General features: G+C 45.4%; 1 protein-coding gene across 2 annotated transcripts; it reads right to left on the bottom strand.

The window, feature by feature from the left end:
* Positions 1-1,284: 1,284 nt before the first annotated feature.
* Positions 1,285-11,082, bottom strand: LOC118174132 (cytochrome P450 2W1). 2 transcript variants are annotated; one of them, XM_035339249.1, is made up of 9 exons: positions 10,569-10,906; positions 8,373-8,535; positions 6,950-7,099; positions 6,687-6,844; positions 4,988-5,158; positions 3,692-3,830; positions 3,157-3,341; positions 2,427-2,568; positions 1,285-1,918 (listed from the first exon to the last, which is right to left on the bottom strand). In XM_035339249.1, the coding sequence occupies exons 1-9, from the start codon at positions 10,749-10,751 to the stop codon at positions 1,731-1,733; spliced, it is 1,479 nt and encodes a 492-aa protein (XP_035195140.1). In that variant the 5' UTR covers positions 10,752-10,906; the 3' UTR covers positions 1,285-1,730. The 2 variants fall into 2 exon arrangements, with proteins under 2 accessions (XP_035195140.1, XP_035195141.1); XM_035339250.1 differs by lacking the exon at positions 2,427-2,568 and having other exon boundaries at positions 10,569-11,082.
* Between the last annotated feature and the right edge of the window lie 11,025 nt (positions 11,083-22,107).

Raw genomic sequence — 22,107 nt, 5'->3', positions numbered from 1 at the left:
CTTCCCTGCTGGCTTTCTCTGTCAGGCAGAGCAGCAGAATTTGCAATATTCATGCCTCAAAGAGAGCCATGAGCCACTAGGTGCAAATATACAAGGGAAACAGGTTCCCTTGACTCCTTTATAAATGTATCTTACTTGCACCTGTATTAGATGACAGATGGAAGTGATCGCTTGCTCTCCAGCACACTAAACTAGATAGCTGAATGTATCTTCACAGAAGAAAGTCCTGTCTCACATTTATTTCTTCAGCCAAATAATAGCAGAACATTGATTATGACTCAGCTACTGATTTATCTAGCAGAAAACATTGGCTCCTGGGGCTCATAAGTGGGTGGAAATACCATTTCCACATTCCTCAGTGGCCCTGAGGGTCTTCCTGCTGGCTGCAAAACATGTTTGTGCCTTGCAACACACCATCCTGAATTGAAGGCAAACATCTCGGGGCAGGACAGGTAGCTGGGTATTGAAAACTAGATATGAACAACTCCACCTCACCCTGTTTCTGTGGCTCGTGGCACATGCAGCGGGCTGGGCAGCGTGCCCCACATCCCTGCCTGCAGTCCCTGGTGCTGCTTGATGCTGGGACCAGGAGCTCCTGCTCTCGAAGGGGCAATGTGGCAGGACTGCAGCAACTGTACAGATTTGTAAACTGAAGACTGCCTTCTATTTGCAGCCCCTTTGTGCACTGGCCAGAGCAATAACCGCTGTGCAGAATCTCATTTCTGTTCTCCTTTTGCCACGAGATGGCACCACGATCCCTCCAAGTCCCAGACAGCCAGGCCCTGCATTCCTTAATGGGCTAAAATGCCCTGCCAGCTACAAACCAGCGCTCTCTAAAGGGGGCAGAGCTAAGCCATGAGGCTTTATGCATCCCCAGTCCAACTGTGTTCACCTGTGAGCAAGGCTGGGAGCAAAGATATACACACTATTTATTTACTGTTATCCTGGGAGAATCAGATGGTTCACAGGGAATAGAAGTCTTCTTCTTCTCATCCTACAGCAGACAGGGATCCCTCCCAGGGGTTGACCTGCTCAAACACTTTGTGGGACAATGACTCAGCTGACCTCCCTACAGTACTATCAAATCCTTCTGGCCTCCACTCAGCATTTCAGACCAATGAAGAAGCGAGCTGCTGTAAATGAGAGTCCAATTGTCTTCGGTGATGAAAGGATGTGATGAGGTCCCTCAGAGCACAGGGAACCTAAAAAGTGCAGGGTTTGCATCTGGTATTCAAACCCAGAAGAATGGGAAGTGTTGGAAGAACATGCCTCAGACATAAAAAGTGCAAGTATTGAGGAGTAATTTATCACACATACAGCAAGGAATGGGAAAAGAGCAGGGATTCAAGGATAAGACAACACTAGTATCTAATATTGCACTCCAAATGAAGAAATAACCCCCAGCTCAGAAACATTCTCTCTCAGAAGGTCAGAACTAGGATAACTTTCTTACATTGTGTATTTAATGTGTAAAGTAGTGACAGTTCTGTCATTTCCAGCCATGTATCTGGCTGGTATTTTCCAGGTAACCTTACCCACCAGCTCTCCTCTGTTTCTTAGAAAAGTATTTGCTCAATAAACATTTTAAGCATAGAGCCAGTACTTGAAAGGCTCTGAGTAAGAAGACACTACTTGTATCTACTGCACTGGGATCTCGTTTCTGCTTTGTGCATCTACTGGGCTCTGCACAAAACAATTACAGGGGTTTTCCTCAGCTCCGAGCCTTGGGCTTATGGGCGTAGCACAGCACATGCACACTGTGGATGGGGTCTCATGGTAAATCCAGCCTCTGCAGTAGTGTCCAGCTCTGATTCTTTGACCCCAGGTGGAGGCTTAAAAGTAAATTTCTGGATCAAGCCAGTGAAGAAGATGAAGAGTTCCACTGTGGCAAGGCTTTCTCCAATGCAGTTTCTCCTCCCTGCAATGCCAAAAGCATCGTTGTCTGTAGAGTGGTGGTTCCCCCGACAACTCCTCCCTCCTGCTTGGTACTAACAGTGTGAGGGATAGAGCAAGCTGTAGGAATGCAGAATAGCACGGGATGGTATTCAGCAGCCACCACCACTGGCCTCCTACACCTATTTGAACATGGCTGATATCCTCTGAGCCTGCAAGGAATTGATTTGTGACAACCTAGATACCGTCCTTCTGAAGAGGGAGGGAAGGTAGAACTCTTGCTTAAATGTGTTGAGTATTTTGTAGTTCAAGTGGTGTCCGTGAACCAAAGGGCACAGTGTGCCTCCCATTGTGAGGGGCTGTTTGCAACTCATTGAGACCCAGACCAGATATTTCTACACCATTCCCACCAGTGATGTCAGTGCTGTTCCTAACAGAGGCACGCTGTTAGAGGCAATCCTGACTCTTGACTGTTGTATTCTGTGGAGCTCTGGGTGCTCAGAGCCCTGTGCAAGACCACACACTTTTGTTACCTGTGGAGAAGGGCAGGAATGCCTTCTTCTTTACGAAGTTCCCTTCTGAATCAAGGAAATGGTTTGGGTTGAACTCATCTGGCGTCTCCCACTGTGTTTTATCCAGCAGCACAGAGGTGAGCAGAGGAATTACTGTAGTTCCCTGCAGCACAACCACGTTCTGCTTAAGGGCTTTGCCCATGCAGCCACGTAACCATACCTCCCCCTTTGGGCTGTCTCTGCAAGCAAAATTCTGAAGAACTAGTTTCTAGATTTGTGCATGACCAGATGATGCTGGTTAGTGGAGATACCCTGTTCACTGGAATTACAGAGCAGTATACGATTAAGTAACAGTGGTTGTGTGCTGTCACTGAACGACATTAGCCAGGCTTCCTTCCTGGCCAGATGACCTCTGCTTGCCTCAATCAGGCAATACGACAATGCCACCGTACTCCAAAGGCAGCACTGATGACAATGGAGAGAATTAAGAGAATAGGGAATGGACTCCAGATTATCAATATTGAATGAGAAAACAAAGAGAGTAATGGAAAATGGGAAGTTGTGTGCATAACCCTGAAGTCACACTTCCATCAGTTTGGATGCTCAGGAGATGGAGGTTTAGGAAACTGGCTCTCCCCCACTGAAAGCCCTGTGCCACAAGCTCCCCTCCTTCTTGTGACATTTTGCCCTGTGGGTCACTGGTGTGGTGCATGTGAACCACCCTGCTCTTTGTCCGGAGAGCAGCAAGTACCTTGGGTATGAAGTAGCCTTTAAAATGTGTGTCAGTGGAGGTGCACCGGGGAACATGTGGCAGGAGGGTGACAAATCTCTGCACTTCGTGAATGACTGCGGTGGTGAAGGGCATTTTTTTCCGGTCCTCAAAGGTAGGCAAGCAGCCAGGGCCAAGAACTCGCTCAATCTCTGTGTGCACCTTTTCTGCAGGGCAAAGGGAAGGCATGAAGTGAGTTTCCCTCAGTGGTAAAACCTTCCAAATCCCAACCCACACTGACTGTTGGCTGAATTACCCCAGGGTGGTGAGAGATGCAAGGCAGGAAGTTTCCCAGCCCCAGAGAGCAGATATGAGAACAAACCCTCAGATCCTTTGGTCCTGAATGGCAGCATGCAAAGCTTGGACAGAGGTAGACAGGTTTTAGGTACTCAGATTTGGGATGCTTTAGCACACATGGGCAGCTATGACACTTTTACAGGTGAGCAGCATTTATGAAGTCACTGCAGAGTACTTTAATACTCTATTTAAGAAAAGCAAAACCATAAAGGTGTCTTACTTTGAATCTCAGGGTACTTCATCATCAGCAGAACAGCCCATTGCAATGTTGTGGATGTTGTTTCAGTGCCAGCCATGAGCAGGTCAAGTGCAGAGGCCAACACATTTTCATCATGAAAAAGAGTATCTTTATTTTTCTCCTGTAGCAAAAATGAAAAGTCACTGCTGTTAGCATGGAAAACAGAACTAAGATGGTGCTCTCAAAACCAGAGTCGTTTGATCACAGGATGTGGAAGAGAGCTGGGAACCCACATGGCTGGGAACCACCTCCAGGCAAACTCATGTTCCAGTTCCATTTGCTGATTCCCAGTCCCGTCACTAGAACTAGTCAGGATTTAGATCTCTTTCCAAGCACACCAGTTCTATGGACTAGACATTTCCTGCTTAATGTCCTCTACTAGCTTTAAAGTCTGTAGTGAAGACTCAAAGAACATATCCCTACCTAGAAAGAAAACTGCCATCCCACCTTTTGTATATGCAAATACTTCTGCTAACAGTCTAGGATTCATTACTTTTTTTTTTTGACTTCTTATTTTAACGATGAGCACCATGATATAACATCTCATTATCTAGAAAGGACTGTCCCTGGAAGATGTTAAAGGAGATACCACCCAAATGGGTAACGTAGTCTTCAGAGACCTTACAGTGTGATGCATGTGCCAGGATGCACCAGGACATCACTGGCACTTCAGTTCTGCTCTCCTGCTTTGTGCTTCCACCAGAAAACATTTTGCCCATTCTTGAATACTATAGCTGAGGCATGTGCTCAAGGGGTCAAGCTCAAGTGACCATCCTGCCCCCACCTGCCTCAAGTACAAACGTTTGGAGAAGAAGGGCAAAGACAGACCGAACCATCCTTGCCCTACTCCTGCACTATCATCCCTGCCTGTAAACTCTCTAAGTGGGAGCTGCTGATGAGTTTGCACAAGCACAGAAGGAACTTGTGCATCTCTGCAACTGGGAATTCTTTTTCTTCCCATGTCTGCAGAGAGGGACACATCTGCCTGGAGTACATTGGAAAAATGATGTTACCTCCAGCAGGGAAGGAACTGTAGCTGGCACCCAAGAACAAGTCCTACACATTGGTCTAGTTAACAGCACGGTCTAATCGATTATTTCTTGCTTTTCCCACTGCACGCAGTATTAGCAAGGTCTAAAAATCTCTGTTACAATAGGAGGACGTTTATCCAAAATTTAAATATTTTCATGTAGACCTTAGCAGAGAGCATTCATTAATCAAGCAACATGGAGTCTCTGCATAGATACCATACCAGAAATCATCATATTGTTAAAATACCTCTTGTTTGAATACCAGTGCATCAATGTAGCTTGTCAGGTCGTTTCCATTAATGTTTTCTTTGCTCTCCTTGATGTGTTTCTTTAAGATCACACACACCTCTTCTATTTTTTTCAGTATAATTTTGTGAGGTTTGAAGAGAAATCCAAGGAATGGGTAGAAATTAAATAGCTAAAAAAAAGGGAAAAGGTACAGAAAAATGTAAATTTCCCAATTACACTGTAAAACTTAAGTATCATAATGGAGAAATCATTTAAGTGAGGAACCAAATGACATAGTATTGGAGTTTCTCTTTGTTGGTAACTAAAAAAAATTAGTGTATTAAAATGTCTCCTCTTACTAAAAATTCTTTACAGAAATAAATGGAGCTAATCAGACTTGTCTAGACATAGCCTATAAACATGAATTAAAAAAATACAATTAAGGGAAAGTGATAGTGAACTCATGAAACAATGAAATTACATTTTTAAGGAGGTAATAAAGTAAAAAGATAAAGCATTACACTTTAGCAAAGAAAACTTCGGATGTTTAGCAAGCCAAAATACTTGTGTTAAAGTTGTTAGATCATCATTTTTAACTTTCACATGAATTATAAATCAATTACACTCACTTCTCAGCATCGTTAAATTTCACAGCACAATAAACAGTTACATTTTATGTGCAGGGGGTTACTTACACCATTTCTTAATGTTAGAATTAAACTGGTTGCAGAATAAAATTCACAAATCTCTTGCTCTACCCTGTGCTAGCTGGTTGTAATTTTGCTGTTTTCTACAAAACCTAAACCTGCTGCAGAGATTAAAAGAAATGGGATGTTGCCCATCTCTTTATTGTAAATTGTTCTTATTCATGTAAAAATTCATCAGTGGCATTTTTTTTTTCATTTTTCAGACAGCTTTATGGATGACTATTTCAATATTACCTTGAGTAACTAATACTCCGTTCCTTGTGATGGATTAATATTAAGAAGAGCTCTTGGAGCAGATGAGAGCCCCTTAATTGGAATACACTTCTGGTGCAGCCCTGTTTAGCAGGCATGCCCTCACTTACCAAGTGATTTAACGCCACAATAGCAGGTGTGAGAGGTCTGTATATTGAGTCTGCAACCCTGTGCGTTGTACTACTCTGTGACTTTGCTAGTTTATGTAGCAAGAAGCCAAAACACCAAATCCTAGTAACTCCCAAACACACGTGGAATCATCCCTGAGGCAACTGGTGACTTCTGGGATGTTCACACAGCATGGATATTTCTGATGGTACATGCACAAAGCCAGTATTTCAATACTTCTATCACCAATGTGTTTTTAAAGAAAGAAATTCTGGCCATGCTCTTCAAAAGGCACCTGATTCCCTCCAGTCCCTTCCACCTGAGCCTTCTTTAGACAAAAAATACTAGGGAGTATGGCTGGAAACCTCAGTTATTGCACTTTCAAGCTGTAGAAGAAGTGAGCACATCCCTTCTTCTGGCAAGGTCACTTCAGTGTTTCAGCCCAGTGTTACCATGTGATGTTGGACCTCCTCTGTGGGACATACACAGTGGGATTTCACAAAGGCGGAAAGCCCCTGAACAAAGAATGTTATGTTTCAGTACCCTAAAGCTTCTTCAAAACCATCCAGCATTAGTAAATTGCCTTGAGCTACCAATTCCAATGAGATACTAGAGCTTCTCAACACAGAGGGTGTTGAGAGGGTGACTTACATGCAAGAATGGAGAGCCAAGAAGGAGCATAACTTCATCTATGAGTCTTAGCAGAGTGACAAACGTTGGGTCTTCATAATCAAACCTTCTCCCAAAGAGTATAGCAAAGGTGATGTTGGTGGGGGCTGTATTCAAACATCGAAGTCGGAAAGGTCCACCTGGGAACGAACAAAATCGTAACTGTATTTGGAATTTCTGGAGCAACCCAGAGGTCTTCACTATGGCTATGCCAATATACACCAACCAACACACCCCCAGCTCACCTTTGAAGGATTTGATCAGTCTGATGAGAAATTGAAGCTCCTCAAGGATCCTTTCTTCTGCCAGACGCTTCCCCATGCCAAGGTCCCGCATGGCTGACACTGTGAACCGCCGTGTCTTCCTCCAGAGCTCTTGAGACGAGAAGAACACACCTACGGAGGAATTGCATGGCTTGTTTGCCGAGGTGGTATGGGATTTTTCTCAGAGCCACCACAAGTGGCTATTTTGCAGCCCGGAGGAGCCTGCTTGGGAGAGGACTGGGGTGCTTGGGGAAGGCCAGCCCCAGGTAGGTTCTGTAGGGCAGGATGCAATTGTTTAAGCAGCCAGGTGCTGTTCACACCAAATCTCTCAGTTTGGCTTTTTTATAGCTTTGTTTCTTTGCAGCCATACATGGCAAAAAGCTCTGTGTGTATTTATCTCAGGCTGACTTGTTTTTCTGAGGAAAAACAATGCAGCTCTTTCAGAGAGCAAGGCTGGGAGCAAATGACAGTGCTCTGACCATGTCATGAACAGGACAAACGATTTCCCTGAAGTGCTTGCATTTAGACGATGAACTTTCTTCTGTGCAGGGCGACAAGTAGGCATTGTCAGGGAGCCACCACTGCTTACGGCCAGGAAATATCCCTCAGCTGGCATTAGCTAATCAGGCAAAAAATCTCATATTTGAAAGAGACCTTTATGACAGAGACAGTTTGGGTACGATTCAGAAGTCCTCCCTTCCCAGGTAGGCTTTGGAGGCTGAACATAGTCTACATCTTCATGCACAGGCTGGGAAAGCAGAGTAGCATACCCTCCCTCACCCTGGGCCTCACTCTTAAAAACAAGATAAAAAAACACACGCTGTATGCATTATATACATATTAGGTCATCAGATCTTTTCCTTTCAGCCCTGGATTATTCCCTTCATTGTTTTTCAATGTCTAGTCTTGGGCAATGTATTACTTTTTAGCATGCAATTCAGAAACATGCCAAAAATCTGTTTACAGAAGTAATTGTTTGAGGTACAAACAGCCCGTGCTATTGCACTCCTGCCAGTTCTTGCAGTCTTTATCATGAGTCATGCCTGATCCAGGCTTTGTCTGAACTCCCAGTAACAGCAGAGAAGAGATTGCATAAGGACTTCGGCCTTCATGTGAAAAATAATTTCCTTCCCTCTGCACTGTAAAAAATCCCTTGAAATATGAACCCAAGTGCTGCTAAAAGCAAAAAAGCAAAAAAAAACACCTGATAAGGCACACAAAAATATGCCTACAACTATTCTGAAGAAACCAAACAACAGTCCCCAAATCCATCAAAAATAGCCCTTGAAGGTACACATGCAGCTCCAGATTCTTAAATACTGTTGGAATTGAAAAAAAAAAACAAACCACAACACATTTGAGAAGCAGCAGTGAACACGTCCTTATCTTTTCAAACCCCCAGTACCATTTCCATGTTGGATGTGATGGAAGATTGGTATAACGGGTCTGTCTGCAAACACATCGGCCGTGTTCAGCAGGGCGTCTTTCACTGCCTCGTAGCCAGTCAGCACGACCGCCTTCTGAAACCCCAAGTGAACAGTGAACACTGGCCCGTATTTCTCTGAAATCTACAAGGAGAGGAAATAGAAGCCGTCAGTGGTAGCAATGTGTTTTGCTGTGGTGGTTAAGGAATTGCCTTTGCTCCTCCTCCTGCGGTCAGAGGGGCTGGAGAGATGCCAGAGATTGAACCCTGAGACACTTCAATGAAACAGGAATCAAAGCAAATAAACACTGGGCTATTCAACCCACAAACCCACTCATTTTCTGAGCTGGTTGGAGCCACTTTGGCCCACGGAGTTAAAGAAGCAGAAAATAACAAGACCCTTTGGACACTAACACCAGCACAAAGGCATCAGGGACATCTTGCAGGCAGCTACCGGGCACGGTCTGACCCAGCGGGCTGCAATGCCACAGCCCACCACGAGAGGATGGAAGAGCAGAGGTGACCTAATTTATGATTAAATTTAAATAAAAAAATTGCCACAATTAATGCAAAGAGGTATGTAATATGGTTCACTGGGGATGGACATACAAGAAACCATTGTTCTTTCAACCCGTCTTAGAAAATGACCACTGTCCACACACTTCTTTCTATTTCTGTCACACCACAGTGTTCAAAGCCACTGCACAGCAGGACAGGTCTGTACCCACCGGTGATGTTTTGCAGTGACATCTGAGAGCCGGGCAGCAGCAGCTCGCTGGAAGGCTCACAGACATGGTCCTGCCAGGCCATGCAGGGATTTAAGACCTGACTGACAGCAATGCCATTGAAACTGCACAAAGCTGTTATGAGATCAAGCCTGGTATCCCACAAAAGGGACAGTTCAGGAAATGTAAACCAGAGGAGAAAACTTAGCAACCCCTGCAGCTGTACCAAACCAGCAGGTAGCCCAGGCAGAGTTTAATCTGTGCTTCAGCAGTACACCCAGACTCATTTTCTTATGCAAATCTATATATATAAATATATGTATGTTCAGAGGACTCTGATTTCAGTCATCCACTCAAAATAATATTTCGGTTGCTGCATAATCTACTAGGCAAGTATAATCCCCGACACCTGCCCTCTGCTGCAGCCCTGGAAGCCCTCTCACTGTGCTCTCCCCCTTGCAGTTTCCATCATGAATGCAAGTCAGGGCAGAGCAGGCATAACTGGGTCTGCTTGGCAGCAGGCATCTTTCTCAGTTGTTTTTTTGATGCTATAATCTAATGGGGGAAAAAAGGCATTGGTGTGACAAACGTGCTTCCCAGCTCCCAAGCCCTGAATGCTGACCGCACCAGGGGCTGGCTGGTGGGGTGAGAACAGGGATGAAAATGCATCTCCAAAGGCATTTTGGAGGCCCCTCACATGTCACGATGACTTGGGAGAGACAGGGAAAGCCAACTCCTCTTACCTACACAGTGCTAGCACTCTGGAGGGCTGCTGACAACTGATGCTAACAGGCTTGGTGTAAGGAGCCAGAAATTCACACCCCAGGTCCTGACACATGGAATGCCCACCGAGCCATATTTTGGCTCTAAGAGAATAAACACATCGAAATTTTCTATTTTTATTTTTTTCTGGAAGACAGATGCAAGACAACTGTGATTCCTACCAAATCTTTGTCTTGCACAAGTCCAAGTCATTCACTGTTTCAATTGATTTCTCCTACTTCTCTTCTTTGGGCTGTGCTATCCTAACTCCCATTCAAAGAACTGCCATCGTGAACAAGAAATACAAGCTATTTTGGCAACTACAATTAAGCATCCATCTTTCAAGTTGGCCATGCGGACACTCAAGTATTTTAAAGTATTTCACAACACAAGAAAGATGCCAAAGCTGAGGTTCAGCAGTCCGAACTGATGTGGATACTCATAGTTTTCAGTGGGTGAGGAGTTCTCATGTAAATACTGCTCATATTTAACATCAGTCTCTGCAGTGCTGATTCAAAAGCATCCTTGCCCATTTTGAAACTTTTACATTTAATTTATTAAACAGTTTTTTTTAACTGCATTTGGCACTGAACAATTTCTCAGAACTGTCATCTGAGGGAGAATTTTAACTGGTTACCTGCTGACATCCAACACCCTGAACACCCCAAAACAAGAGGATGCTTGTTCTTACCTTCATTAGGGACTTGTCTTGCCTCCTGATGTCCAGCAAATGCAGGTTGCCGATGATTGGAAGAGGAAATGGACCGGGAGGCAATTTTAAAGCTGATTGCTTAAAACCTTGTAAAACATAGAATGCAATTAATAAAAGCAACAAGCACAGCCCACAGATGAAGATGGGCATGAAGGCAGCCATATTTTGGTGGAGCCTGCCCTTCTGAAAAGCTACTAAGAGATGCGTTTATTGGAATGCTCACATTATATTTATTCAGAGTAACTGATACCAGGGGTTTTTCTGAGCTTTGCACAATCTTCCCTTCCACGCCCATATCTCCACAAAACTCGCAATTTATGTCTGCAAAAGGCAAAGTCCAAACACAATTTGGGGAGGTGCAGGCTTGCAGGCTTCCCACATCATGGGGTATGGCTGGTTTGCCTCATTGCCAAAGCTTAGCTTAAATTCTTCTGCCTGCAATAATTTGCCCAGCACCCGGGAGTCCCATGTCTCCTTCACTATTAGGCATTGATCATAAAATCCCTCTTTACATTTCCTCTTCATCCCTCTCTTCCATCCTCTTCATCTAAACTCTTCTGTTCTCCTCATTTGGCCTCTTTCTTGAACACAAGCAGATCTTCACCTTTTATCTTCCAGCTCTTTACCTTACAAATGCTGATCCCAAAATAATCCTTCACAAACATTGCCCATCCCATGGTACAGCAAAGCAGCAGCAGATTCTGCAGGCAGAGACTTGCTCCAGGCAATGCATGAAGCTGGCTGTAAAGCCTTCTCCAGCTCCTTCCACCTTCTTGTGTCCTTGCAGTGAAGCATTTTCTCCCAGTGAAGGGAAACAGAACTGGACAATGCAAAAACCTGCAAAAAATCCAGGACACAATTGTTGCCTCCGCAGGTTTGGAGCTCTGTTGCTAATCTCTACGAGCAGCTCCTCTTTATTAACACTTTCAATCTGGGCTGTCCTAAAGATCTACCTATAGACTGCGGACAGAAAGCTACGCCTCTCCATCGGGGTAGCCCTACAGCCTACTTATATGCCACCATTACATCGGATCCATCGGCTGTGTGCCCACAGTGTTCAGCTCATTTTCTCAGCTTGTGGCTTGCAATCATTTTTCCAGTCTCCCTTGGAGGACACTGGGCTGGTGCTGCTGGGCTGGGGTTTGCCCAGCACCTCTCCGATCGATCCCTCTGCTGGTAGCTTCCAGCACCGACCAGCACACAGGGTCCCCACAACAAGTCATTTCAAAGAAATAAACTTGAGCTACCAGGCTTGAAGGATTGGGCAGTCCTGTGTACAACATCTAACAAGGCACTTCTACAGCTCTTACTCTTCCCTACTGCTGGCTGCGTTACAGAAAGCTCAATAAATTGCAGTTGCTGAACTCCTTCTGTTTTTCTCTCATCAGAGGCTTGTGAAAAACTAATTCCCTGCTAGAAACCCTGAAGTTATAATTCAGTTTCGTGCGTCCTTCTTTTATGAGCAAGTCTTTCAGTAAGGTGCCTTTCCTCCTGTTCCCCATACAGTGTTACCTTCTTTACAGAACAAAATGAACACAAAAAACACGTCCTGGGGAGCTGGGTTATCGAACCAATATGGGTGTGGAAGGTGTTGTGCCAGATCTGCTGTTCCCACTGGTTTCTGCCATCTAACAGAGTGAGACCTGCCAGAGGTTTCCTCACTAGAGGAAACACACATTGCTTCTGTAAAACTACCCTCATCTCATACCTGATGCAATAGTCCCACAGGTAGGAAAAGCACATTTGATGTCTCTTTTCAGAACCCTTTTCGATCAAAAGGATTTCAAACTACTCCCTGCTGCGATACGATGTGGCATCAGCCCTCAATATGCTTTGCGGTTGCTCCAAGACCCAGCAGGTTCACACACCCTGGACTACTTCATCCCCAAACCAATCATGTTATAAACAGAATTTTCCTGTGGTGAGACCAGGAGACTGGGAGTCTGGATATGTGCCTTCACGTCCTTGCTGGGACAATGACTTGCCTGTGTTGCTTTGAGCAAACCACCCGAGGACTGCAGCTCGCTGCCCTGCTCTGGGCTATCCTGGAGAGCAGCGGGGTTGTGCTGTGAATGCAGCCCTTGTGGCTGCAGCTCCCATGGGGCTGACTCAACTTTGCTACCGTCATCACTGGAAGGTCTTTTGGTCTCCATACAACAGGAGGCAAGCAGAAAGTGGTGTAGGAACTGCGTCTGCTCACACCCTAACGCTCACCAAAAGCAAGAGGCAGAGGTGGCAGCTGGGTGCTGAAAATGTCTTTGTGATTCCTGGAGTGGGAGCGAGAAAGCAAGGAAGCAACGAGACTGCATCTCCACGCAGAACCCAGCAGGGAAAAGTCAGCACCCTGCCTGCAGCCTGTGCAGCAAGGGAAGGGGGAAGGTTATTCATTACCTGCTGGGTGAAGCAACCCACAGAAGAGGTAAAGCTGGGCAAAGATAACAGCATCTTAGATGGCATGCAAAAACACTTTCCCATAAGAGATATAGGTTAAAAATTAAAATGAAAATTAATCTTTATCTAGGAGTAAATGAACCTTTTGAAAAACCAAACCTCCCCAGCTCTGGCAGGGTCACGCCACAAGTCAGAGGAGAAGTTACAGAAAGAGAGGCTCTTACACAGAGTGTTCCAGGTATGAACCACCCACGGATTTGTTGTTGGGAAAGAAAGTACTTCCTTGGCCTATGCCTTTGGAGATCAAGGCCTTCCGAATCAAAAGTTGAACAGAGAGGACTGGAGTGCAGAACCCAAGCTCTCCTGCCTGCCTCAGCCCGTGGGGCCAGACATGGGCAGGTGGGGTGTGAAAATCACTATTTCTGGGTGTACTGTACTGTAATTCTGCATAGCGAGGGGCCTTGGGAACAGCACACCACTCAAGCCCTGCACCTGGAGGACTCAGAAGACAGGGCCTTCAAAATCTTGCAGTGGTATCAGAACTACATTTAGCAGGTGTATGAATCTGTCCCCAGAGCAACATCTGGTAATTCTGGGTAGCATCATGTTAATCACCAGCACATATGGCGGTCACACACAGAGCACACTGGCATGTGCTCTCACCCTGCGGCCAAGTCCCTGCCCCATGCTACCCCTTCCCCAGCCTCTCCCATGGGTGTGCAGCACACACCACTTAATGTCCCTTCTGAGCTTTTGGTGGCTTTGTGCAACAGGCAGTAAAGAATTCAACTTCTGTTTAAGAGAGAAGGCCTTGGTCCCAAAGCAGACTGCCCTTTCCTTGACTCTGTAATATTTTTCAAAGGAATACAATGAAGTAAGCAGGCAGTGGAGGCAAATGCTCTGACCCCTCCCCAGCATGCCCAGCAGCTCCAGCTGATGCTGCGTTACCGCTCTGAGATGCTCAGGCTCCAGGGTCCAGCCTGGCAGAAACTCTGCTTGCAGACCTTTCACTCTTTTCTGAGGCCTCAGGATCTGCTCTTAACCATAATGCTGGGCTCTCCTTCCCCATGATGCCATCACCAATGGAATACCCAACTTTAACACATTTTGAAGCAGGATTTGCTGTGCTTTTAAAATTCTCCTTCCCTAACATTCTCATCCCATTTGCCTGCCCACTAATCCTCGAAGCTTCAATCGTGGGTTTTAGCAGGCACTTAATTATGCACAAGCACAAGTTTAAGATAAATACTTTTTTGCTCTTTCTGCCAAGATTTTAGCTTTGCCCCTTCATTTTTCTCTCTGTAAAAAAAGACCTTTGCTTCCCATCTTGATCTGCTCCCTGAGGGCATCCATGGACAGTCCTGCCCTGGCTGTGCCACCTTCACCTGCACAGAAAGCTCTGTGAAGCTGAGCCTCTGACTCAGTGTAAATGCACGCTGCTATCCCCAGAGCCATGGGAACAGCCACCCCCAGCACCCACATCACCCAGTCTCACCCCACGGGGGGAGAGAGCAAGACCCCGATGGTGGTTCCAAAGCAAACATGAAATCACGGGCAAAGTCATCTACCCACACAGCTCCCTGTTGCTACACACCAACCAGCGGCCGACCTCTCTGCGATAACAAGGTCAGCCTTCTCCAGGCTGGGTTATTCAAGCTGCAACCTTGAAATCAGCGTTTGAGTGGGTTTGAAGAGGCTGGCTGAGCACATTGGCTGTGGTGAAGCACCTTGCACAGCCAGGATGTTGTTGACCGCACAACGAGTGCCTTTAAGTCATTGATCCCTACAAAAGCTTTGTCCACGAGGTCAGAGCCGCCTGTAAAAAGCTGTCTCCCATAACAGGGCTTGGCAACACGAGCTCTGCCTGGGTTTGGAGAGGTCTTGTACAGAGAATGGCAGCCAGGCACTTGTCACAAGGAGGTTGAAGTGCTTAAATTGAATACAAGCTTCTGCAGTGCTGTGCGGATTGTCTTTCTAAAAGCCCCAACACATCTCTTCTCTGCTGCATTCTCAGCTACTCTATCGCTCTGGCGATGCTCACTGCTCCCCAGCGGCAGCACAGTACCCACCAGTGCGGCATGGAGTGAGCTCCAGCGAAAGCACTGCTTTTATGCCTGGCTTATGGGGGAAAATCCAGCTGTGAAAGTTCAAAGGCCTGATGAGACAGTGGCAGGAGCAAGATTGGAATTGCAGCCATCGCTAGCAGGCAGACTGAAGAGGGTGACAGTCCACTTGCCACAAGCAGGTAATGAGGCAACTCAATCTATCACGAGTAGGTTATTTTATCGCCCACGGAGCACCTGAAACCTGCAGTTTTAAAATTCAGCCTGTGGTTTTCAACCTGTAGCCTCAGCAGGGGCCATACTGCGAAACAAGCCCACCTCAACATGGCTTGGAGCTGCTTTAAACAAACCTGCCCCTCGCTGGGAGCAAGCTAGGGACTGGCAAACTGGAGAACGTTTGGGAACGTTTGCCACCGTATCGCTTTGCTGTGCCACTGTCTTGAATGGCCATGATGCATGCCAAAGACTGTGCTAAACTTGCCAAAGGGACACCATGTTCTTCTTTAGGTTACAAATTCATAGTTAGTCCAATCAGCAATTATAAGTTACAAGGTAGCGGTATTATCTGACCGTGTTAGCAGCATAGACAGTTATCAATATGGAGCAACGGCGCTCGTCCCTTTTAAAGGTGGGTTACAGAGCTGGCCAACCTTGTTTCCCTCTTGTGAGCAATTCTTCAGGAAGCAGGCAATAAATCCTTGGAGCTTTGCTCCATCAACCACTTCCCAGTAAAAGTCTTACTAGGTTGCAGGCATATGGTCTTGAACCACTAAAATTTCAATGTCAGTGGCCACAGTGTTGTTAACCTCACATAATGTGGACATGTTTCCGAAGCTGCTGGCTCAACACTGAAAATTACATCAGGTTGAGTCTTCATCAGTGAAATGTTTGCTCTCCTGAGATAGCAAAAAAAGGGAGAAGGCAACAGTTTTGCTAATGGGAACTGCTTTTTTCTTGCCCTCCTAACATCTATGAACATGAAGATGACATGAAAGATTTTTCTGAACAGTGATTTTTCCCAATCACTAAAATAGTCTTACAGCTCCAAGAGGAGATGATGGGAAGCAAAGCCAGAAATAGACGGTATGCACTATGCATTCCAATTTTATAATTATGCAAACATAAATCTAGTTGGTGGAATACAATCTTCTAAATCACTGAAGTATTCATAAGCATTCTCCCTTTTATAAAGAAGAGCCTATCATAATCCCAAAAATATTCCCAGAAGAAATTCCTGTGTGTTTACCTCAGCTCTCGACTGATTTCACAATCGAAGTTGAACAAATACATGTGGATAAGCCGGGCTGTTTTCCCCAGACCTGTGGACCAGCAGGTGTCACTCCCCTGTCACCATCGTGCCAGCATTCAAGCAGGTGATTGACCTGCAGGAAGCAGCGCTTGCTCCCAAACTCGTTTGATCAAGGAGCTTCCGAACTCCAGAGAACAGGGACAGGATCAGCTTGCCCTAAAGCCTGAGTTCATCTCAACTCCTTTACTTGGGCTTCTGCTGAGCAGAGAGGGGACGAGATTCAGAAGGAGCTGAGCTCCAGGATGAGACAATTTAGGGAAGATGCATCAACTTCACTGAGGCCAGCTCTTGCCCCCTGGCATCACCCCGAGTTTCACCCTTGAATTATAAAAGAGCTTGTCATTAACCTCGGTAGGAATTAGGGACACACTGCAGGGGGCTCAATCCCCCTACCCAGGCTTCAGCAGACGCCCAGATGACGACACATTGATGACCCCTCCGTGCTGTGCTTGCCATTTTTCTGGACACAATGGTGGATTATGTGCTGCTGTCACCAGCTCTGCGGGGAGTTTCTCAGCAAGTGCAGCTCCATCCCACACCCTGCTCATGCAAAGATGTGCTAGAGTGATGCTGGCAGAATATTTAGCCCTGCTTTGCAGCACTGTGGCCCCATAAAGAACACAGAGAAGATGATTAGCTGTCCTGTCTTTAAAAGGAGACTGTTTTCTAATTGCTTCTTAAAAAAGCATTTAACATGGACTCTATTTGGCATGACTCAGTGCTGCATTTCTAAATTCAGTTTCTCCCATGAAGTTTACTCTGGCTGTTTGGTTGGGTTGCATCCACATGCTATTTTTATTTTTTGATCATCACGCCTGTTTACAGCATACAGGAACAATATGGGAACAGAAATAAGGCTGGGACAAACCCAAAGGAATGAGACCATTAATGGTATTGCCAGCATCTCTGGGTTGAAGAGCAAGAGGTCCTGCAGCTGTGCAGCTCCTCAGTCAACTCAGTTCACTGCTCCATGCTGGTTACGTATTTCTAACCTCCGTTGAGTTTGATGTACTCATCAACTGCAAATTTAATACCTAACAGTTAAAATGCCAGCATGTTCTTAAAATGCTAGCTTCATATCTGCGGTACACTGTAAGAGAGAATATTTTCTGAAACACAAAGGCCAATTGACTGGGTATCACAATAGCATCACTTTTGTCTTCCTTAAATACAGTAATCGAAGTATTTTGAATAGTAGCCTGCAGCTACTGAACACTTTTCTTTCTCAAAATAGACATAAGCCTCCTCCCACCTTTGGCCATAAGCTGCTTGGTCACTGAGGTTTTGGTGGTTCTGTCCAGTTTCCTGGGCTATATTCAGTATGCGCAGCCCATCTGGTTGCTGACCCTTTGATCTGAGTGCCAGGTACCAGCTTATCCTGAGAAGCACAGAGTCAAAAGGACAAAACGTTAGCAGGGAAGGTTTGAAAAATGAAATATTTTCCTATATTTGCATTTACATTTTTAATATAGCGGTGTTGTCTAGAGGCCAAGTTTGGGGAATGGAAACCAGGAGCGTGGTTTCTATTTTCAGCACAGCCACTGATTGCTCTGTGTTGCTGGCAAATCTTTTAATCTCTTTCCCTCCGCTTTTCCCTTCTGTAATAAAGGGATGATCAGACCTCTCCAGCTATGCGTTGTGTGGCAGGATCCTCTGATGAAACATGGCAAGGACAAAGTACTAATAATCATTTTATATGGAAAGGCCAAGGGGTCACAGGTATTTTGGTGCAGTCTAGCTATTCAGTGTCCCTTTATGTATGCACCATGCCTTAATGCTAATAGAAGTTATCTATGAATATGTAATAGAAAAGTAGGCCCTTTAGGGCACAAAAATAACCATATCCAGAGCATCACTGAATAAATACAGTATGAGGATGAACTCACTCCAAATACTGAATAAATTGAATGGCAAGGCTATATTAAATAGGGAAAAACAAGTCACCCAGCCCTCCTCCCAGCAGGCTTCTAACCACCCTCAGCATAAAAACGTGGCTGAAAAAGAGTATTGGGTACGAGGTCAGGGAGCATGACAAATGGTCCCATAAACGGCCCAGCATCCCCAGTTGTCCATTCCTTTAGCTCTCTGGCATCTTTCTGAGGAGATGCCAAGGAGCTATGTGAAGGACTGGGCTCCCTAATAGCAATACCACATGGAATCAACCCTGTAAATTAAACATCAGTCCATGCCCATGTCCCAGAGCTCTGCCTGCTTGCCACTTGTTCTTTTGTCCTCCAGAACTACCCCAGGGCTCCTTCCATGCCACTGTCCTGCACTGCCAGCTACCATTTCTGGGCTGCTCTGCAAACATACTGCTTGACAGTCAAGCTGCTTATTCTTTACAAGGCCTCTTGGACCATGCTGAAATAACATGCATGTGCTTTTGGGGCAGAGACCAGCATTTATTTTAAGAGGTGGTTTAGGATCAAAACAGTCACCACTCACTCTTCACATTTACTATTCAGGATTAGTGGACCACAAGTGACCTTTCCGATTCTTAAGACTTGGATTACGAGGGGCTTTATATGCTAAGCTTAATGACTTGAATTATAGCCAGAGCAACCTGACAATCAGAACAGGACTACAGGCCTTTTACTTTCTTCTATCCATAAAATGGCTTGGGCAGGATTTTGAATCCGTTTCAAGAGAATGTCAAGTTGGTGCCCATTATAATGATCTAGTTGAATTGCAAGAAAGATAAGATGACCTGGGTAAAGGTTGTGCCTAAGAGAAATGGCAGTGTTTTCTAGATAAGCCAGCTGAGACATCTGTTTTCCTTCCCCACAACAATTATTTTATCAAGTATGAAAAAAAAAAACAAAAACTGAAGTTACAGCACATTTTAATCGGTAGGGCTGCAGCAGCACAACATGGTACCTTGTCATTTTCAAATCTCTGCAGCAAAATGTTCCACAGGACTGATGATAATCTTCCTGTCACTGGTTGAACTGGAAATATATTTCAGCTCTCTAAAAAATACAACAAACCAAGCATCAGCAATTTCTAGCATCAGGGCATGCATGCTGCTGTTGCCATTTTCAATCATCATTCACACAGTTCAACATTACAGTGAAATTTGCTTCCTGTTTAATGTATTTGAAGCACAAAGTTGTGTTCTCCATTACCTAAGCTCAGCTGCCCACACCAGGCCTGCTGCCGGGGTCCACAGAGCATCCTCTGAAGCATTCCTGCGCAGGGCTCCAAACACCAGTGGCTTGTAGCTGTATAGCAGGTCAAAAGTTTAATTTGACTATTAAAGCAGTTTTACAAGGTATACAAGCCCCACTACCAGAGCAGCGATGCAAATAAAGGTTGACTGATCCACTCTGCTGAGTGAAACGCTGTTCTGTTAAAGGAAAGGGGAGCATCAGCACAGGCAGAGCAGAAAAGTGCACACACCGGCTGTGCTGTTTGCAGGACTGCATTGGTCACATTCCCCTCATTCTTCTCTTGCAGAAGCAACCATCTATACCACTTGTGTCGGGAACAACACAAACCCACACTCACCTGCCATGTTTTCGTCTTCCACTGGGACACACACACACACACAAAATGACAAAAACTGGGAATGCCTACTCCACATTAACTGAATAAATCAACAAAAGTCACTATTTTCTTATTAAACAACATCAAAGATGTGATCCTGATCTCTCTGTGCTTATTTTTTTTCCTTTCTTTGTCCAAAGACAGCTGAAATAATATAAAAAGGGATTTAGAAAAAAAAGGGGGAACCCCCTGATTTTATTTGAGAGCACCAATGAATATTTTCTAAGTCTGAACCAATCTCTGGAAACAATTGTCAAGTTTGCTGTGGTTTTCCTCATGCAGACTGTGCTCTGCAGTCTGCACCCTTGGCTGTGCAAAAGAAAATACGGTATAATAAAGCACAATTTGGTTTCATGCCAAATTGCTGCACAGGTGATCATTTTTGAAGGAGTTTTATTTCAGTATCACAGACTCAGACCCCAGATAGCTGTATCACAGAATCCTTTCGCTTGGAAAAGATTATCAAGATCATCAAGTCCCACCGTTAACCTAGCACTGCCAAGTCTACCGCTAAACCATGTCCCTAGGCACCACATCTACACATCTTCTGAATACCTGCAGGGACGGTGACTCAACCACATCCCTGGGCAGCCTGATCCAATGCCTTACAACCCGTTCTGTGAAGACATTTTTCCTAGTATCCACCCTAAAACTCCCCTGGCAGAGCCTGAGGCCATTTCATCTTGCCCTGAAGAGGACGAGGGGAAATCTGGCCTATTTGGAAAATAGCCATCCTGATTGGAAATAAAAGCTAACTTCTGCATTTTCTAACTTCGACAAACCAGTTTCCTCCTCATCTCCTTTGCTAATTCAGTCAGTTGAACATTTCCACCCACCAGCTGAAGTTGTAACCTGCTCAGGAGCTCGTACAGGAAGAAAAGGAGGGCACTTGTGCCATATCCATAATGCAGTCATCTGCCCACGGCAGGTTTTCCATCTTTGAGATTAAACAGCATACTAAAACCACTGGAAATCAGAATTACTTAAAACTTTTTCTTCTTTGTAAGAACAAAAATACCCAACAACATGCTGAGGTTGTTGTGATAGAGGTGTGTGCCCTGCACGAGCTGTACAAGGAGCCCGCTGCACCACAGGACAGGGAGGAGGCTCCATGCAGGGTCAGGCTTTTCAGTCACCCAGCACAGTTTTAAAAGAGTTCAAGTAATTTCTGCCATCCTCCAGGACCTCTACCAGTCAGCACAGCCTGGGATGAGGATCAGACAGCATCACTTCTTCCAAACAAGGATAATTCAGTTCTTACAGATTAGGATATCCTGAGGCCTTTAAATCTCAAATGCCTTCTGCCTTCCTCAGTGAAGAGAGGAGCACCAGAAAGCACTTTGTTACAAAAAGATGGGTGGTGGAAGCAGCCTGTTCTGGGACAACAGAGGGTGTGGGTAGACCCGAGGACCTAGAAGAGAAGTGTGAGGACCATCTGCTATCCACAGACCTGGGAAGCTTCCCAGAAATATTGGTAAGGGTTATCATGTAACAGCTGTACTGACCTGGCCTGGGGTGAAAACAGCTTATACCACTGGGGAAAGTTTCAATTTCATCCACAATACCTTCAGCCACTTCTTCATTATCTATCTGATGGTGACAAGGAGCAGAATGTGACCGAGGCACTGCGGCCATCCAGAGGCTTACAGGCTGCTTTGGCTATGCACACACGTTGGAGGTATTTATGCTCTGGTAACACCATCAGCACTAAAGGCACTGAAGTCCTTCCTGAGGCTGAGCTGGCACCAGGGCAGTGAACTGGGGGGATGCCACTGATGAGCAGGCTCAGACACTGGAATTTCTCACTGATTTCATCTGTTCAACGCCAGCGGTTTGTGTGCGGGTGCCTGCTTACAATCAGCCGTGGTATTTTCAGTTGTTTTGGCCCTGAGCAGAAACCACAAGTAAGAGTTCAGAGAAGCTACATGTTTATTCTTTCCTTCCTATCAAATTGCCCCATTAAACACGGACAAAAGATTTCCTTATGTAATAGGGATGCTATTTGTTATTTTTAAACTTACAGCAGCCAGGAGTCGTGCCAGGTGGCATCTTGCCTTAACCAGGGAACTTCAGGAGGTTACATTCCTGAGTGTCACTCTTGCCCTCTGGTATGCTCGATGCCCATACTTGGTTTCTTGGCTCGCTGCAGTCCTGTCTATCTGCTGGCATGCATTTGTGACAGCTCATGGAAATACCCATCTTGTTTAAC

Source organism: Oxyura jamaicensis, chromosome 14, assembly GCF_011077185.1.
Source record: "Oxyura jamaicensis isolate SHBP4307 breed ruddy duck chromosome 14, BPBGC_Ojam_1.0, whole genome shotgun sequence".
NCBI lineage: Eukaryota > Metazoa > Chordata > Aves > Anseriformes > Anatidae > Oxyura > Oxyura jamaicensis.
This window is presented reverse-complemented; position numbering and strand designations above follow the sequence as displayed.

Bases quoted from the DNA above. Each gene is read 5' to 3' on its own strand.
- LOC118174132 (XM_035339249.1), bottom strand. From the start codon at position 10,751: ATGGCTGCCTTCATGCCCATCTTCATCTGTGGGCTGTGCTTGTTGCTT. The intron at 3,831-4,987 runs GTATTTTAACAA...TTTTTGCTACAG, and splicing joins CACTGGTATTCAAACAAGAG to GAGAAAAATAAAGATACTCT. The intron at 3,342-3,691 runs GTAAGACACCTT...TTTGCCCTGCAG, and splicing joins GAAGTACCCTGAGATTCAAA to AAAAGGTGCACACAGAGATT.